The sequence below is a fragment of the Tupaia chinensis genome, unplaced genomic scaffold (assembly GCF_000334495.1).
Source record: "Tupaia chinensis unplaced genomic scaffold, TupChi_1.0 Scaffold000355_1, whole genome shotgun sequence".
Taxonomy (NCBI): domain Eukaryota; kingdom Metazoa; phylum Chordata; class Mammalia; order Scandentia; family Tupaiidae; genus Tupaia; species Tupaia belangeri.
In genome coordinates, this window is record NW_006159850.1 from 5584335 (window position 1) to 5601860 (window position 17526).

General features: G+C 44.8%; 1 protein-coding gene across 2 annotated transcripts in view; it reads right to left on the minus strand.

Moving 5' to 3' along the window:
* Nucleotides 1-17526, minus strand: part of CDH13 (cadherin 13) — a 1127839-nt gene that overhangs the window by 869677 nt on the left and 240636 nt on the right. For both annotated transcript variants that reach the window (XM_006152575.2, XM_027773488.1), the window contains exon 2: nucleotides 13691-13802. In XM_006152575.2, coding sequence (XP_006152637.1) covers nucleotides 13691-13802 — 112 coding nt within the window. The remainder of the gene's footprint in view (nucleotides 1-13690; nucleotides 13803-17526) is intronic.

Below are 17526 nucleotides of genomic sequence, written 5' to 3' on the forward strand. Positions count from 1 at the left end.
TGAAACAAATTTAGTCTTTCACCAAAAACTTTTTAATTCACTGTCCAAATCCTTGGAGCTTTTCCAGTTCCTACCGCTGAGTCCTCGTCCTTCAGTCTCTGGCTGAGCCTGAGACTCCAGTTTCGTCTGGAGGAAAGGGTGCGCTATCAGAACCTTAGCTAGTTACTAGCGAACCGCAGCTGGCGGGTATTTCTGCCAGAGCTCGAGCCAGTCTCGGCTCAGATGTAGGAGCAGGCTGTACCCGCCGCTGAAGCAGCCTGACCAGAACTGTGCATCATAAGGAAAAGTTCCAGTCGGGCTATCCCAAAAGCAAAGAAGACAACTGACATGAACGGAACTTTATGAGCACTTTAACTCAGGCGCACTCACTCGGGAATTGCTTTGTCTTGTTCCAAAACAAAACACACCCTGGAAGCAGTCAGCCTGCCATCACGGCATAGCAGTTGGTGTGCCGCCCTCCCTCCTGAGTGTAGACAAGGCTGGTGCTAGCCCCGGCTCTCCAGGCACTCGGACACTGCGATTCGACCACCTGCTCGCACATCCCCGTGAAGGGCCTCTCAAACCCAGCTCACCTCGTTCCAGCCCTCCCTATTCACCTTCTTCCGCCTCTTCAGTCCCTAGAATTCAGTGCCAGAACCCTTTCCTGACCGGACTTATCCCTGCTTACCCTCCCTCCCTGTTTTTAATTCAACAAGCTTCCTTCCACTGAAAAACGCAGCACTAACCATATTCCTTGGAGGTTTTGAACTGTTTTTCAAGCACTCATTACTTTTTCATCTGAATCGGAATCAATGCTTCCTCATTTGGAACCCCCCCGCCCCATGGGATTGAATGTATGCATATAAAAATTAAAACCAGTTTTAGCTAAAAACAGATCCTCTGGGAGGTCTTCCCAATCGGCTGGCACACACAGTTATGAGGAGCCTGGATGGCCGACAAGCGCTGGCTTCCACAGGAGGAGCAGCAGGCTGGAGCAGCAGTGGCCATTTATGGGGAGCCGGCCAACAGGGCACCTCCCAAGCTGCTGAGCCTTGGGGTGGGGGAGGATCTGAGGAGGCCGGCTGGATGTCTCAGCAGTGCAGTCTGCCATTCGGAAATCCAAGAGGCCGGGCTTACCCCAAGTGTTCTCATAACTCACTTGGCAGCAAAACCCAGCCTGGACTGGCGTGACGTTGCTGGTGGTCTGTATTTACCCACGGAGGGTCAACACCATATGCTTGGTTATTGAGACATTGCTCCATTCCAGCCCAGGGTGCTGTCCCAGGCCCCAGCGTAGGGTGGTGTATTGTGTAGCGTAAAAATACACCTGGGCCTAGGCATGGGAGGAATCACTTCGGAATACTCTTCAGGGAGCATGTTTCCAAGGGTCGGCTCAAAGAAAGCATGTGTGCGGAAGGAGCGAAGGTGCGGGAGGGGAAACAGGTCTCCTAGAACGTGAAGATGCCTCAAAGGGAATCTCAGAGGGAGCAGGAAGGAAAACTCTCTGCACTTGGGCCAGCAGACGGTGCGGTGGTCAAGGCACTGAACTCCCACGTGGGTGACTGGTTTGAGTCCCGGACCAGGTGGCTTGAAAATCATGCTGACTTTGTATGTGTGCATGCCCAAAATCCCAAGAGGGCAGTGAAGGAGAGGGCATTGCGTGGTTGTGTCCTCTCTGGGGGGAGAGGGTAATCTCTCACTTTCTGTTTCATTGTCTCTTCTGTGTCTCTCTGGTGAGCACATCTGCCCTATGGCAAAAACTAAACAAAAGCTCTGACCCACCTTGGGTAGACGGCCAGCACTGCCTCTTCAAACAGCATCGCCCTAGTCCTATTCTTCCCAGTGATAAAAACAAGCAACCTTTCTGTAGAGCTTGCACGGGGCGGGTTTTGTCCTAACCCCTTGCAGGTACTATCTTGTTTCATCTTCACAATGTTATGATCACTTTACACGTGAGGAAGGCGAGGAACTAGAAGGTCTGCTGATAAGAATTACACCAACCCTAAGTAATGCAGACAGCAAAGTGACTCGAGCCCGCACCATGCTGACAGCCCTGGGAGGCTACCGAGGACCCCCCGGGCTTGTCACCAAGGAAGAGGAAGGAGCACCTCACCATGGGAGGAAGCTCCACAGTGGACATCGTGTGCTAGATGGAAAGGGCGTGGGCTTCTGAGTCAGGAGACCACAGCATATTTCCCACCAGACACGTACGTGCGATCCTAGACTCTTACTCAACCCTTACAGCCTCATCTATAAACAGGATTTACGATTCTATCTTACAGTTGAGCTCATTCAGTGAATAAAACAGTGGCTCCTGTTCCAGATCACAGTATTAGTTTCTTCTCCTCGTTTATGTCTGTGCCTCTCAGAACATTACCAGCCACCTGTCCTAGAGCCGCCATCCAGAAGCCCCTACCCCATAACCTTATGCTCCCGGTGCAGTCCTGTCACCCTGTCACACCCCATCCTCCTGTGCTGTGTTCACTGTACCTGCCCCTCTCTCTCCACCAGAATGGAAGCGCCGGCGCAGCAGGCACTTTGGAGCTGGCTCAGGGCTTCATCCCTGTGTGCAGTACCGGATCTGGAATGAGGGAGTTTCCGTGTTTCCTGAATGGCTGGTTAAATGAATGTGAGGAACTCCACATAAGGGGAGAATTCAGAGTTTATAGAAAAAATGAAATTAAAGTATGAACTTGAGTGCAAAAAAAAAAAAAAAGAACTACATGCATAATTTTTTCATAATACGTATTTTCCAAGGACATTTTGGAGACCTGTTGTATGCCTTTTCCTCTCCTGTCTTTTCGTTCTTTATGTTGTGGTCATTTAGGGTGCCTCTGTTTAGTTTTGCTTTATTTTTTAAGTGTATTTGTTTCTTCTATGACTGGCAGAGAGAGAGAGACAAAGGCAGGGAGATAGCATCCCCAATAGGGCCTTGCTGCCGCAATCTCCCATCCTAAGCCACCCTTCGTCATGGACATACGTGTGTCCGCTGTCCTCAGGGACGTCCCCGGATGTGAGCCTGGGATGTCCCATGAGGCAGCCTCACAGAGCCTCACACGTTGTAGTACACCCTGCCCTGCCCTCCTAGCTTCGATTTCTGTCTCCAGAAGAAGAGAGTGAGTTTGGTCAGATACAAAAATGACTGGGGATGTTTCAACTGGCAGAGATTTGTATCTCCTGCCCTTGTGCTCTCAAGTCAAGAATTTCCATGAGATTAAAGCGGAAAGGACAGACAGAGGGCATCGTGATTATTAGAACACGGGTGGATTTGATCTGTTACGGGATAATAAGATCTCCTGCCTTCTCAAACCATTTAGAGCCATACTTAATCCTTCGCAATTTATATTTTGATGCCTTACTCATTAAGCAGTCCAATTCATATGGTTCTAATAACTGGAATTAGGAAATGCTCTGTAACAGCGTATGTTCCGGTGCTCTTAATACCTTGAAGAGGAACAGAAGTGAAAGGAGATTTATACGGGCTCCAGAACATGAGAGTGAAGACACGCAACAGGTTGGAGAGGGAGGCCATATGGCCGCTCTCGGAGTCTGACGGTCGTAATTAAGCATCTGCACTCCAGCATCACCAGTGAGAAACCCAGTGTGGTGCTGTCCTCGTCCCTCGCCACTTAAAAGACATTTCCATTTGCAAGTGTGCAGAGTTCTAAAAATCCTCATTTATGAAGCACAGCTGCAGTCGCAGGGTGTCTGCACTACAGGGGCCTCAGCCCTAGCGCACCCTCCGGATGGCCTACCTCGCTTCGCCAGCATGGCATCACCCCTTCCTTCAGGAAACAGCATCCCATTTCCCCAGGCCTACCCAACCACAACATGATCGGCTCTTCTTGGAGACCATGATGAGTTCAGGCATAGGAATACGAATCAAACTGCCTGAGAGAGACGGCCTGGGGTATGTGCTAGAACTTCTGAAAGAGATCTATGAGTTGAACTGGAAGGGTAAAAGCTGGAGCTGCCAGTGGTCATCTTGGCAGGAAGCCCTCTGAGAGTGAATACTGAAACCAACCTCCAGAAAGCAAAGCTGAGGAGTGAAGGGAGATATGGACGCCATCACTTAGAACACCAAGGTCTAGTGTCCCCGAAACCAGCCCGAACCTTGAAATTTTCAATAATCGTGTGTGTCGTCGCTGAAGCTAGCTGGACTTGGGTGATATTAATTACAACCAAAACACACTGCTTCCCTTATTAGACAAATGAGGAAACAGATTCAGAACAGGAGAGTCACACGGGTCAGTGTCCGGACTGGTAACAGACTCCAGGGGTTCGGCATCTCGTTTGAAGAACTCCCTTCTAGATGTCTCTCCAGTCTGGACCCTGGGCGTCCTCTCACCCTTCTTTCCTGTTCAGGGGCTCCTTAATCTTGTTGCTGTCTCCCTGTCCATCTCTTTCCTGATACAAATCCCACCTGTCTCCACCTTAGAGTTTGTTTATGGTAAATGCCAGTCTGAGCCAGGCCTCTTTCTCGTTCATCTGTCTTTCTAGAGTTTCCTGAAAGCCAGCCACGCTGTGGCCACATGGCCTCCTTTTCACACACTACCCAGCAGGAACCACGGCTGTGTGCCAAGTGCTGGACCTTTGGCTGGACCAGGAACTGAACCCAGGACTCCCATGTGCTCAGCCCGTGCACACCATGCACACCGCCATGCCTGGGCCTCAACATTTATGATCGATGCCAGTCGGCCATGCCCTTTCATCTCGTGGCACTGTCCTCTTCTTCCTTGACCATGAGTAACACCTATTGTCAACGACAAAAGTGACATGGCACAGCCAGCATGTGCTTTGTCTTTTATGGCCACCATTTGATTCGTGTGCCAGTTTTAGAAGCAATGGTGGCTTCACAGAGCTGAAGTTAGATGCCCATGAGAGGTGGGCAGCGTAAACAAGAAAGCCGACCTGATGCTGGGAAGACAGCAGTGGTCAGAGGGCCTTAGGAAAGGTCTCGGCTACAGTCATCCCTACGCTATTTCTGTCAGCTAGCATTTCAGTACTTGCTGTAGACCAGCCGCTGTTCAAAGCCCCTCCCACAGAAGAGCGCTGAGTCCTCAGAGCAGCCCACTGAGCCTGCCACTGCAGTAGTCATCTTCCATACGAATAAACAGCAGCACTTTTGCTGGGGTTGGTTTGGTTTCTCAGCCAGCCTAGGCTACTTGGCTGATAATGGGCTGACCTTGGATTTGAACTCAGGCAGCCTGCATCTGAGGCCTGTCTTCCAGAAACCCACAACTGCTCAGAAATGGGAAATTTTTAAAAGTGGAGTTCTCACTGTTGTTGACAAATTCATTTCATTAAACACCTCCGATTCCCACACCGAGCAGCTAAACAGAACGGATATGGGGCACTTTTAGCCCAAGGGCCGAAGTGTGGTATCTCTGGTCTATTTATTTCTTGCTTTCCACCGGTAATGAAACGTACGCTCAGAGAGCTCCACTAGCCTCCGGTTCCCCATCTGGGAGCCTCCTCAGCAGCTACCTCTCATGCTTCCCTGGCCCACAGCAAAGCTCAGGACTCAAGTCCAGGGGAAGGCTCTCCAGCCCTTTGATATGCCCTTCCCTCCCTGATACGCTCGCATTTGACCAGGCCTGACACGCTCATGTTGACCAAGTCTTATTTCTTATCCTACATACATTACTTCTATTACTCACATGCATGACACAGGTGATACAGTGCTTTTGAGGATCCTAATCTTATTCCAGATCATTTTTTTTTCTTTGTTTGGAGAAGTTTTTTGTTGTTGTTGTTGTTGTTTGTTTGTTTTGTTATAGGGCACGTGCACTTGCCAGACAGACAGAGAGAGACAGAGAAACAGAAAGAGAAAAATCACCCCCCAGGGGGGATGGCCACGCCACAATCCCTTCTCCTCCATTCTCCTCTCGGGATCTTTGGCATGCACGCACACGCACCCGGCGTGAGTTTTAAGCCACTGGGTCCGGGACATGAACCGCGGTCAACTACGTGGGAGTCCAGCGACATAGCCATTATGCTAACTGCTGGTCCCCTTATTCCAGATTGTTACAAAAATGTTGATGGGAGGGAAGAGCAAATGCATAAAGGCATCGCATTTGAGGCCCAGGCATGGTGCTATGCAACAGAGCTCTCTTCAAATAAAGGGAAAACTCTCATGAACGTAAACAGGAATGTGTATTCTAACCCTATTTATTTATTTATTTATTTATTTATTTGTTCTATAGGATGTGTGTGCTCATGAGGGGTAGGGGAAAAAGCATCCCCTGGGGGATGACCACGCCACAATCCCTTCTCCTCCATTCTCCTCTCCGAATTTCGACATACATGAACATGTACCCAGAGTGTTTTTCAAGTCACTGGGACCGGGACTCAAACTGCACAGTCAGTCATGTGGGTATCCAGCTGTCTTAACCACACTACAGAGCTCTCTTCAAATAGAGGAAAAACTCTCATTAATGTGAATAGGAGTTCACATTCCAACCCAATTTTTTTTTTTTTAATGATAGAACAAATTAGGTGACACCAGAGTAATTTTCCTTGGCACATCACAACAGCTTAAAACAAATTCACCACTTGAAACTCCAATTTTCAGATCTACCCAGACTACAGCACAGGTGACGTTAAATAATTTCACTAATCAGTTCATCAATCTCCCAACCTGAGAGCAAATACAAGTTAGTGTGAAGGATGACCAGAAAATGAAAAGGAAATTATCATGGTTATATTTAAAAGCCACAGAAAAACTAAGCAAAAACAAGAGATGGAGAGCACAGACAGACAAAGCCTGCCTCCACCAGAACTCAGAAAACGGGCCTCCCTCTACCTGCTGGTTGGGAAGTTCACCCATTTATTACTATCCAAATGAAATCTTTTCAGCAGGGTCAAAAGGGCCTTTGTTTTGACATTTAATTCTCTGGCAATGTATTTCCTATGTTAGGATGCAAAACACCTCTTGCATTGCTTTTTCATTAATTGCCTTCATTTTTCAAGTTCCCTGTTTGATTTATAGTCAATTAAAAACACCCTCCAAAGCCATGACTCATGTATGTTAAATACAGATATGATTAATGCATCTCCCTGGATGACCTGGCTGCTAACCAAGGTTAGTGTCATGGTGGCAGGACCTGGGAATGTCCTGGTGAAAGAAACTCCTGAGGAGGATGGAGAGCCAGGAGCGAGGGTCATGGATAATCTGGCACTGTTTCCATCCAAAACAAAGAAAAAGAGTTGCTTTTTCTGTAGGACAGAGGAACCATGGACTTGGCTATGAACAAGCAAAAAAATGTAGAACAAATGCTTTATTTCATTCAGGTTGATGAAAGTGATTAAAAGTGATGAAATTAAGTGGTAAATTTCCTTGATGTATCACTGACACCATCAACAGAAACAAAGAGACACTAGACTAGAGAATTCTGAGTAAGAGGCAGGGCTCTGGCATTCTGGGTGGAATCCTTATGCCACCATTGTACACAATACAACCTTGGGTCAAGTGCCTCACCTAGAGTGGCCTTAGAGCCCTCACCTCTAAAACGAGTACCCTTCCTCTAAGGGCTGTTGTGAGGTTCCGGGGGACCCCGACATCAGCTAGTAAGGCTGTGGGTGCCCCACTGGACAGCACTGATGGGACCCAGTACTCCAGCATCTGCTCCCGACATGGGCACATCATCACAGCTCATGAAATCCTTCTCTCTCCTGCAAACCTTGGCAAATGAACTTCCATGAAGAAGTCTCCTAAGAATTACCCTTGCCTCTCCAGTAAAATTAACATACTGGAATTTCAGAAGAGCTTCAGTAAAGCCAAAGGCAAAGTGACGTCAAGCTAATGCCTTAGATCAGTTGTCTCTACCAAACCAGGTAAATAAGGACATGTGATGAATTTTAGACAAATCAAAATTTACTCAAGGGGTGCTTTTTCTTCTGTAATTAGTTCTGGTATTTTTTTTTTTAATGTTGCCAAAGGATGTGTACGCTTGCCAGAGAATGACAGAGATGAGGAGGGAGAAAGCAACCCCCCAGGGAATGGTCACACTGGAATCCCCTCTCTCCTATTTCTCCATCCTGTTGGGATCTGCCACATGCACGTGCATGTGCTCAGTGTTTCTCAAGTCAGCTGGTCCAGGACGCTTACTGTGGGCTTGGCCATGTGGGGTCCATCTGCTTTAACTACCAGGCCACAAAGTCAGCCTGCCGAAGGAGCTTTAAAAATTTGTCATTAAAGTAATGGTAGTATTTTTTCTTCCTCCTCATTTAGTTACTTTTTTGTTTGTCTAGGATTAACTTTTATTTATTTTTTTTTAAGAGAGAGACTTTTGCTATAGGGCATGCACATTCTCCAGAGAGACAGAAGGCAAGAAATTACCCTCTGGGAGGATGGCCACACTGCAATCCCTTCTCCGCTCTCTTCTTGGAATTTTGAACACACACACACACCTAGCATGAGTTTCAAGCCGCTGGATTAATTATTTTTTTTAAAGAACATAATCTTACCAATCAAATATTCTGTTTTTCAATTCTACCAATTCAGTAAGAAAATGAGAAAGCACTCCCCAAGGCAATGACCATGCCACGATCCCTTCTCCATTCTCCTCTCAGGATCTTGGACACACATGTACATGTGCCCAGCATGTTTTTCAAGCTGCCGAGTCTGAGACGTGAACTGTGGAGCCGGCCACATGGGCCCAGCTGCCTTAACCACCATGCCACCAGTTGACCCCTTCTTTACATATGTTTAGTGGCCAATGTGATCTGTTTTCTTTTGTTTTAAAGCCACCTTCAGATGGCCATTATAAGGAAATTAAGTCTGCCTAAGTTCTAAGAATAAAAATAATCACAGTAATCATAATGACAGCAACAACGATATCAGTAATGGTAGTGCCAACAGCAGCTCTCATTCATTTATGACTGTAGTCTACGCATGTTTTCTACCCATTCTTGCCTCAGCTCTAGAAGTTGAGTGCATTATCCTTCCTATAGAGATGAGACCATTCAAACTCTGAAGATTCAAATAACTCACTCGTGGTTGTGTAGCTGCAGTATGACTGTGGGTATTTGAGCCCCAGTCAATGTGAGTTTGAGACTGTGTGATCTTATCCACCACATTATAATCTTTAGGAGGAAGTGCCTGGAGCCTGTCCCTACTGCAAGCATAAGAAATTACTCCCTGCTAAGAAAAGCAAGACATCCTCACCGGTTCATGACCTTTCTCCCTGCTTACATTGATCAGCTTCTTCCCATGTAGGCTCTGGTTGTGCTGAGAGAGCTGTCTTCATTATGGTCTTTTTTCTGTCTCTTCCAGCAGTGTCTTTTGGATTCAGGCAGTATCTTCCTGTTAGGATCTGTGTAGAGACTGACCAGGAGCAAACACTCATGTGCTCTCTCCATTCCCAGCCTCCCCTGCAGTCAGGCTACCTACACGCTGAGGTCTGCTAATAGCGTGGGAGCAGCAGTGCACTTGTAAGTGGAGGGTAAGAATTTGGGGTTTCTTCCCCAATTTCCTTCTCGCCCTCCTGTCTGCCAGCTCAGTGGCACAGAATTCAGGACGCCACACATTGGTAGGATCGAGTTAGAAGAAGGTGAGTCCTCAAGTTCCAGCATGGAGGGCAACCACATGGAAGACAGCCACCCAGGGAACAGCCTAACCTGAATCCATCTGACCTGTTTGAGAAATAAACTTTTTCCATGTTAGGTCACTGGGCTATCTGATACACAGTGTGGCCTAGCATATGCTGCCCAATGAGGTTTCTTCACTACAAGTGTGATTATAGGAGTTGTATCGTAGGTGAACTTAGGTTTGGCCATTTCTTTCTATGTCTGCGTGTTTGTATGTGTGGCCCAAGAAGAGTGAATACGGTGGAAAGAAAAGGACAGTCCTAAGAGTAGCTGGATGGCCAACAGGGTGTCCCTTCTGGACACAGGAGCCTGGACCCATCTCCCACCAATAGAAACTGGGCCATGAGTGTGCTTGCCCTTAGTATCTCCCACCAATAGAAACTGGGCCATGAGTGTCCTTGCTTTTAGTGAACTCAGTGACCAGAGATATATACCAGGAAATTCCACCCGAGTTGATAGGGGCAGAGTAAAATATTCTATTCTGTGATTTGTGCAGAGAATACAAGGAAATCAGGTTTATCACTTCGAATTTTTCCACTCCAGCTAGGTGGATGGTCAGTTAATTAGGCCAGCTATTCTAAGCATGAAGATCTTCTCATCAGGGTGTCAGCTGGAAGGCTGTAACCAGGGTTGTTGTCCAATTCTAGTGGTTCCAAGAAGCAGTTACTAGAATCACATGATTTTTATGTTGCAGGAGAAATAAGAACTACCTCACCTCCAGGCAACCTGAGAGAGTTCTGGGTGCCAGAGGTTACTAGGGAACCCCTCTCACAAAGGGTTCTAGGGAACTTCTTTTTCGAAAGCCTATCCTGAGTCCAAAGACCTGGAATGGATATCTCCTTTCTAAGTTGCTCCCTTCTAAGATATCTTAGCTTTTCTCTTGTAGTTCTCATTGAAAAATGGGAATAACTACATCTTTCAGGGCTGAGATAAAGCCAAGAAAGTTTTGCCCAAGTTATCATGAGTTGGGGGCTTTGCATCATGCTGTGAAAGATACAATGAAAGAGCTCCCCTGGTTACATTAGAAGAAATAGGGGGCTATCATGTTTTGATCCTACCAGCTTGTTGAAAAATGGCCTTTTAAAGACGAAAGCAAGTCTAGTTAGTGGAAAGGAGAGTAGAATAAAGAGTTATTTGGATGTGAAGAAAATAAAAGGCTTTAGAACAACTGAGGGAAAGATGTATCGGAGTGAACAGTGAATAAAATATTAGGAGAATAAAAGGAGTGGAGGTGACCATTAGTCACAGTTAAAGTAGAAAGAGATAAGTCATTGAGAATTGAGGAGGAAGATGAAAAAGGATGAAAGGAGATATTACTGTCTGAACAAAGAGAACAGGAAGCCATGAGCAGAATAAACATTCCCTGTAACCTGCTCAAAGCTGTGCACAGAACTGGTCGAATGCAGGGCTGGGCCATGAGCAGATTACTGTGTCTGTCAGGCAAAGCAACAACACTGTCAGAAGTTTTCCAGAATGGTAAAGGGGTAGACATCCATTGATTGATGATGCTGTGTTTACACCTTCTACCCACAAAAATTCACAATACCTACAGTCAAAGTTCTTAAGCACTGCCAACATAAAGTAAAAATGTAAAACGTGAATACCAGGAGTAGAGTCCAAGAGAGTGTCACTAGCCCAGCTTCTTTCAGCCTGTCTATGACCTGCACCATTGGTTTATATTTATAGGTCACTAGCACACCCCTAGCTGGTTCCCGGATCTTTGGTATGCAAACTCGAGGATTTTAAAACTTTATGGTTCTTTGTTTTTGTTTTTTGTTTTTTGTCCTGGTGTTAGCCTTATGTCCTAGGGTCTTCATTCTGACAGCACACATCACTCATTGGTTTTTAGGTTAATCACATTTTTCTGAAATACGAGTTTTCTTGTTGTTGAATCATAAAGAAATGCATGGACTGAGAAAGAGAGAAGGAGGTGGGAGTAGAGATGGAGACTGGTTTAACATATTGGTGGATTAGGTGGAAAAATCCACTCAATATTTTGTACTTCCTCTTCCAAGTGGAATAGACCAAAGCAATGCTACCGCTTCTGGAAATCCTTACTTTCCTAAACAACATGCAATGGGTATTCTCAAGTCTGAAAACTTTCTTCTTCATTTAGGCACAATGAACAATATTTGCAGGGTCTATGCTCATAACAACCCACATTCATTACTTTGAGGTGAACTTAAAAGTATCTAACAAGATATGCTGTCTATGCTATTGTTTTTTTTTATCCTAGCAATATATATATATATGTATATATATATATATATATAAATAGAGAGAGAGAGAGAGAGAGAGAGAGAGAGAGAGAGAGAGAGAGAGAGAGAGAGAGAGAGAGAGAGAGAGAGAGAGACATATGGTTTCACCGAGGGGCTAATCAGATTTTGCTGACCCAACAACTCATAAACAAGCGTAACATTTTAAATGTCCTCAATTCTCATATCATTGACTTTTCCTGAATGTGCTTTCATTGATAATCAACCTAGTCCCATTTAGCATTTACTAGCTTACATAGAACCAACAACCATAACCCACTTAATTACTTAGGGGATTAAAACACACACACACATAGACACAGACACATAAGAAGCTGTGCTACTGGAATATACAGTATGGCCTAGTTTAAATTTAAAAGATCCCCCAAAGTATGATTGTTTCTAGCTTCTCAGTGGTGAATTAAAAGCTGTTTGGTCTCGTGAAGATTACAGAAGCAATCACATTTATGGGTCTGCTTTGCATACCAACTCTATTAATTTCCATACTCAGGGTGGCTTTGCATTTCCAAGCATGTTAACATAGATGCCTTTTGGGATAATCACTTGGGGGGAAAATACAAGACAGGGAGAGAAGATAGAGAAAGAAGAAGGGGAAAAGAAAAGAGCAGAGCAAAGAGCCAGAAAACCACTTCTCCACTTAAAATGTACTGATTCTGATAAATACAAAAATCAAAGGACAAATGAGGGTTCCTGATGGCCTGATCTGGAGTTGTGTTCCAGGGTGAAATGAACAGGAAATCACATATTGGAATTCACTAATCGTGCCAGTCCTGCACCTTGTCGTTCCACACTAATTATCGACGTGATTTCATCGGCGTAATTGCATCGCCATGTGCACGGGTGCACCGTGGGTACCCCCTCGACGCTCACAGTTGCGTCTTCATTATTGTTTTTTTCGGCTATTACCGAGGTCTCACAGAACAATCCAATCAAGCTGGCTTTTCTTTCTCTTTTTCTTTAAACATCCCAGCCATATAGCACAAGAATGAAGGAACATGGTAGTCTGGAAGCAACCTGAGTCAGCAAGGGCAGATGCACAACCTTCCTTAAAGAATCCTGAGAGCACCTGACCAAATCAGTAGACCACTGTTTCATACCTGCCACTCCCAGGTGTTAAAGAATGGCACGCAAGAGGCTACAGTTGAGCGACACGTTATACTGATACATCTACCATCAACTTTAAATTCAACTGGCTAAAACTGTGCTTGTTACAGGCTTTGCAATGTACCCCACATCCCTTGTAAAGATGACATGATATAATATTGGCATTAGAAATAGGAAAAGACCATCATGACCGATGTGAAGGATGCATATCTGAAAGACATCAGTTAGAATTTTGGGTTGAGTTTAATCCACAGAATAACCAGTAAAGGTTTTGAATCTCTCGAAGACCATCCTATTAGCCATAGAAACAAGAATTTTGGATTCCTTTGTCTAAAAGTTCCCAGAAACCAACATCATGCTCTCAGCATTATGATCTAATGCTATGTATGAGAAACTACAGGTAGGACAGCGATCTATAAGAAAGCAATGAATCTGCTCTCGGGGGTCTGCCCGGGGGAAATGGATTTCATTTCCTTTGCACAGTATAGTATGACAGCTCTCTTTTTTGGAAGCAGTTTGGAAATGCCCACTGATGATAAAATACTAGAAAAGATACTCTATTAACCTCCAAGCTGGCAAGGCCCTAATTCAAGAGCTTTCACCCTGGGTCAAGCAGTGACATAAGAAAATGATCAGAAAACCCTTGTCCGGGAAATACCACATCCTGAGACACAATCCTAGACACTGGTGAATTCAAAAATGAGAAGAGACCAAAGGCATCTTCATGTGACATTGCTTACAGTTTAGAATCAGCTGGTCCTCGACGAATCCAGCTGGCTGATTGATGTGGAACAGTTTCTGCTGAAATCCAGGAGTGCAGTCCAAATCTTCTGCAGATGTTAGCAGCAGCACCTGAGAAAACCAAAGCCATCAATATTTTAACAGCGGCTTGTGTGTTTGGCCTGCTAACTTTTACCAAATCGGCGACTTTTAGAAATGAGCTGAGGTTTTCATTTCATTTCCCAAATGAAGAGGTAAGTTGATACTTCTCCTGTGGCTGCCAACAATTCTTTCTGGCAATGAGATTTGGAAAATGCACAAATGGGAACAGCTGTTGCAGTTTCCATTAAGTTGCAGTTAAAGAAATAACTTCGTCAGATTTTTACACCTGCTAAGAATCTCACCATGGTTTCCATGTGTGAAATTTCATTACAGAAGCTGTCAATTTCTTATGATGCCAGAGCTAAAGCCAACTTCACTTTTACATATGCAAGGAGAACTGCCATCTATAAAGAGGAGGCAAAAGTAAACCAACTATCCCGCTGGCAGCTACTTCTAAAAGGAATCCACTAGACCTTTGCCATGGTCTTAATATGGTGGCCAGGAGCCAAACATGGCTACTGAGACCTTGAAATGTATTTGGTTCACAACTGAGATGCTGTAAGTCTAAAACATGCATTGAACTTTGATGATTAAGAAAAATAAAGAAGAATATTTAATTAATAATTTGATACTAATTACACATTGAAATGATATTTTACATATGGAGTTAACTGCATGCTATCAAAAGTCATTTTAGCAGTTTTTTTTCTTATTTTTGTAAATATGGCTTCATGTTATACAACCTTCACTGGAAAATCCAAAATTCGAAATGTTCCAAAACCCAAAACTCTTTGGGTATTGACATGACATCAGGAGTAGAAAATTCTATCCTTGATCTCATGATGGGCCATAGTTAAAACGTTTTGTTAAAAAAAAGGAAAAAAATTAGTTTTAGTCCATGTGTAGAAGATTTTTATGAAAACCAAGTAAAATTCATGTTTAAACTTGTGTCCCACCTGCAAATATGTGCAAATATTCCAAAATTAAAAAAAAAAAATTCAACATCCATAACATTTCTGGTCCCAGTATTTAGGATAGGGGTTAGGATATTTAACTTGTACCACAAAATTTTAAATGTACAGTTGCTACCAAAAGCTCAGTTTTGTCTTTGCAAATCCAAGAGGCACTTCAGAGAGTAGTCACAGAATTAAGTTATATGCTTTGGAATGTGAAAGTATGTCACACTCTCCTGGGCAAGGTATAACTAGGTGAAAAAAGAAATGGTCTTAAGGTTTAGTAGGCCAAAAATATAAGTTCCATGAAGACAGGGATGTTGTTTTTTCACCACCTGTTTACCTAAAGCACTTCACACACACACCGGAGCAGTGAAGATGCTCTGTGGTACTTACAGTAAAGCCGGTATATGGCAAACCCGACGCTGCTCATCTGCATAATTTCACTTAATCTCTATAATAGCCTAAAATATGTACTTTATGCTAAAATATGTTTTACCGAGGAGGGATCTGAAATTCCAGAAAGGCCAACAAGCTTGCCCAAGATCATGCTACTAGGAGGATGGAGTCAGGACTGAATCTACCTTTGCATGTCCTCTGATTTGTCACACTCTCCAAGCCAATCCTTCAGATCTTCCACACCAGGGAGCAGGACATGGTGTTTTTATGCCTGAGAGATTTCGCTGAAACGAAGCAAGGTTGCTTCATCCATGCATGGTGCCAGGAAAGAGAGTTTGGAAATTAACATTCCTAGGAATGACCCTCAAAAAACAACTGATAGGAACTGGTACATAAAGACCCCAGCTCCTTCCTCCTCGGGTGAGATGACTCAGAGGCATGAGTTCTGGCTCTCTGTCTCTACCTGGAATTGAGCTCCAACTGCCCAGCATGGTACCTGGCTCACCACCTCACCTTCCATGAGCTGCCTTCTCTTCCTTGGGTTATTCCCCCCTGCCTTGGTATTTTTCCTGAGACCATCCTCCAAATAATCTGCTTCCTCTCAAATCCCTGATTCTATCTGCTTCTTGAAAAACCAGACTTTGATACCAGACCTCAAACTCTCGCATGCAGGCAGGTGAAGAAGATTCATTATCATCCCCACCAGAGAACTCGAGAGAGTGAAAATAAAAAAGTTGGAAACTTTGGCACCAGGGTTTCTCGCTAAATATCAGCCTCTGGAAGGCACTGAACCCCAAGGAATGACAGCAAGAACCAATCTCGGGAGGTGCACAATGCGGCTGGCCTGGGCAACATCAGAGAAATTGAAATGGCGAGTCATCACCCTGACTGGCATCATCTTTCTGCAGACACAGGGGTTAGGATGCTATGGCCCAGCATGTGTGAAGTTTTGCTTGTGGAACTTTCCCTTCTCTTGAGAACAGGCTTTGGTGAGTCTGCTTCTCAGGAAATCCCAACATTGACACCCAACTGGCACAGACATAGAATGCAGACCCAGGACCCAGAATAATTTACTAGCAACTTTGTGAGCAGAAACTCCACACCTGGCCAGTGCTAATTCAGTCAAACAGAAAATAATCAAAGGTTACCTCCAGGCACCCATGCCTACAATTAGACGTTAACCTTCTAATCAACTAATTTGACCCTCAAATCTCAGACCAGTAAACCAATCACCCACGGGTACTAAGTGAGATGAAATCTCTCCAGGGATTGTGCACGTAGGAACCCAGGACTGAGAAACAGCATGGTGATGAGGAGCACTACTCTCTGGGAGGGTGGAGCTTTCTGGCCTGGTGTTTTGATGGCTCAATATCTGTTCTGATTTCTTGACAGGCCTAGTCAGTGTTCTCTAGAGTTAAAAAGAAAATAAACCTTTACCCACTGACAATCCTCAGGGAAGGTAGGAGTCATGGCAGAACTCTCACACGTATAGTTTTGTCTTTGCAAATTCTAGGGTCACTCCATTTACCAACCAAAATCCAAGTTAAATGATTTGTAATGTAAAAGTACACAGCACCCTCCTGGGCAAGAGGTGACCTAGTGAGGTAAGTCACTCATTGACCCACCCACCATGCATTCATTCATTTATTAAGGCACAAACACTTAAATAGAGTCTTGGGACTCAAGAGGGACATTGCTAGGCTTTGTCCAGCAACTGATAGAGAAGCATTTCTATGCAGTAGTTAAAGCTCAAACTCCAGAGCCATTTTACTGGTCAAAATCTTGGCTCTACCCTTTACTGACTGTGTGAATCAGCATTTTCTCCCCCAAGGGGCATGTGCACTCACCAGGGAGACACAGAGAAAGAGAGAGGGAAAGTAAGAAAATACCCTCTACCCCAAGTGTGGAATGATCATGTCACAATCTTTTCTCCTCCATTTCTCCTTGCTTTGGGGATTTAGGGCACACATGTACATGTGCCTGGCATGTTTTCCCAGTCTCCAGGTTCAGGACTCAAACACAGCAGTCAGCCATGCAGCACCTAGCAGCCTTAATCACCATGCCAGGGTCTGGCCCACGTCAGTGTTTCTCATGGCCACTCTGTGCTTCAATTTTCTCATCCAGAAAAACATGGAAAATAAGATGTGCACTGAGAGAGGCCTAAGGGTTCAGTGGGACTATTCATTTAAGCAATTAGGAAAGTGCTACACAGGATAAAAGGTCAATGAATGTCAACCAGTGCGATGGTCCAGGAAAGGAGAGAGGCATCAATAAATCATAGTGCAATTAGTTCGTTCCTGAAATTGAAAGCTGACTTGAAAAGAAACTGAAGTCCTCTTGGGGGCATGTAAAATGGGGGGACAAAGGCATCTACCCTCATCTAGGAGGATCAAGGATGCAAA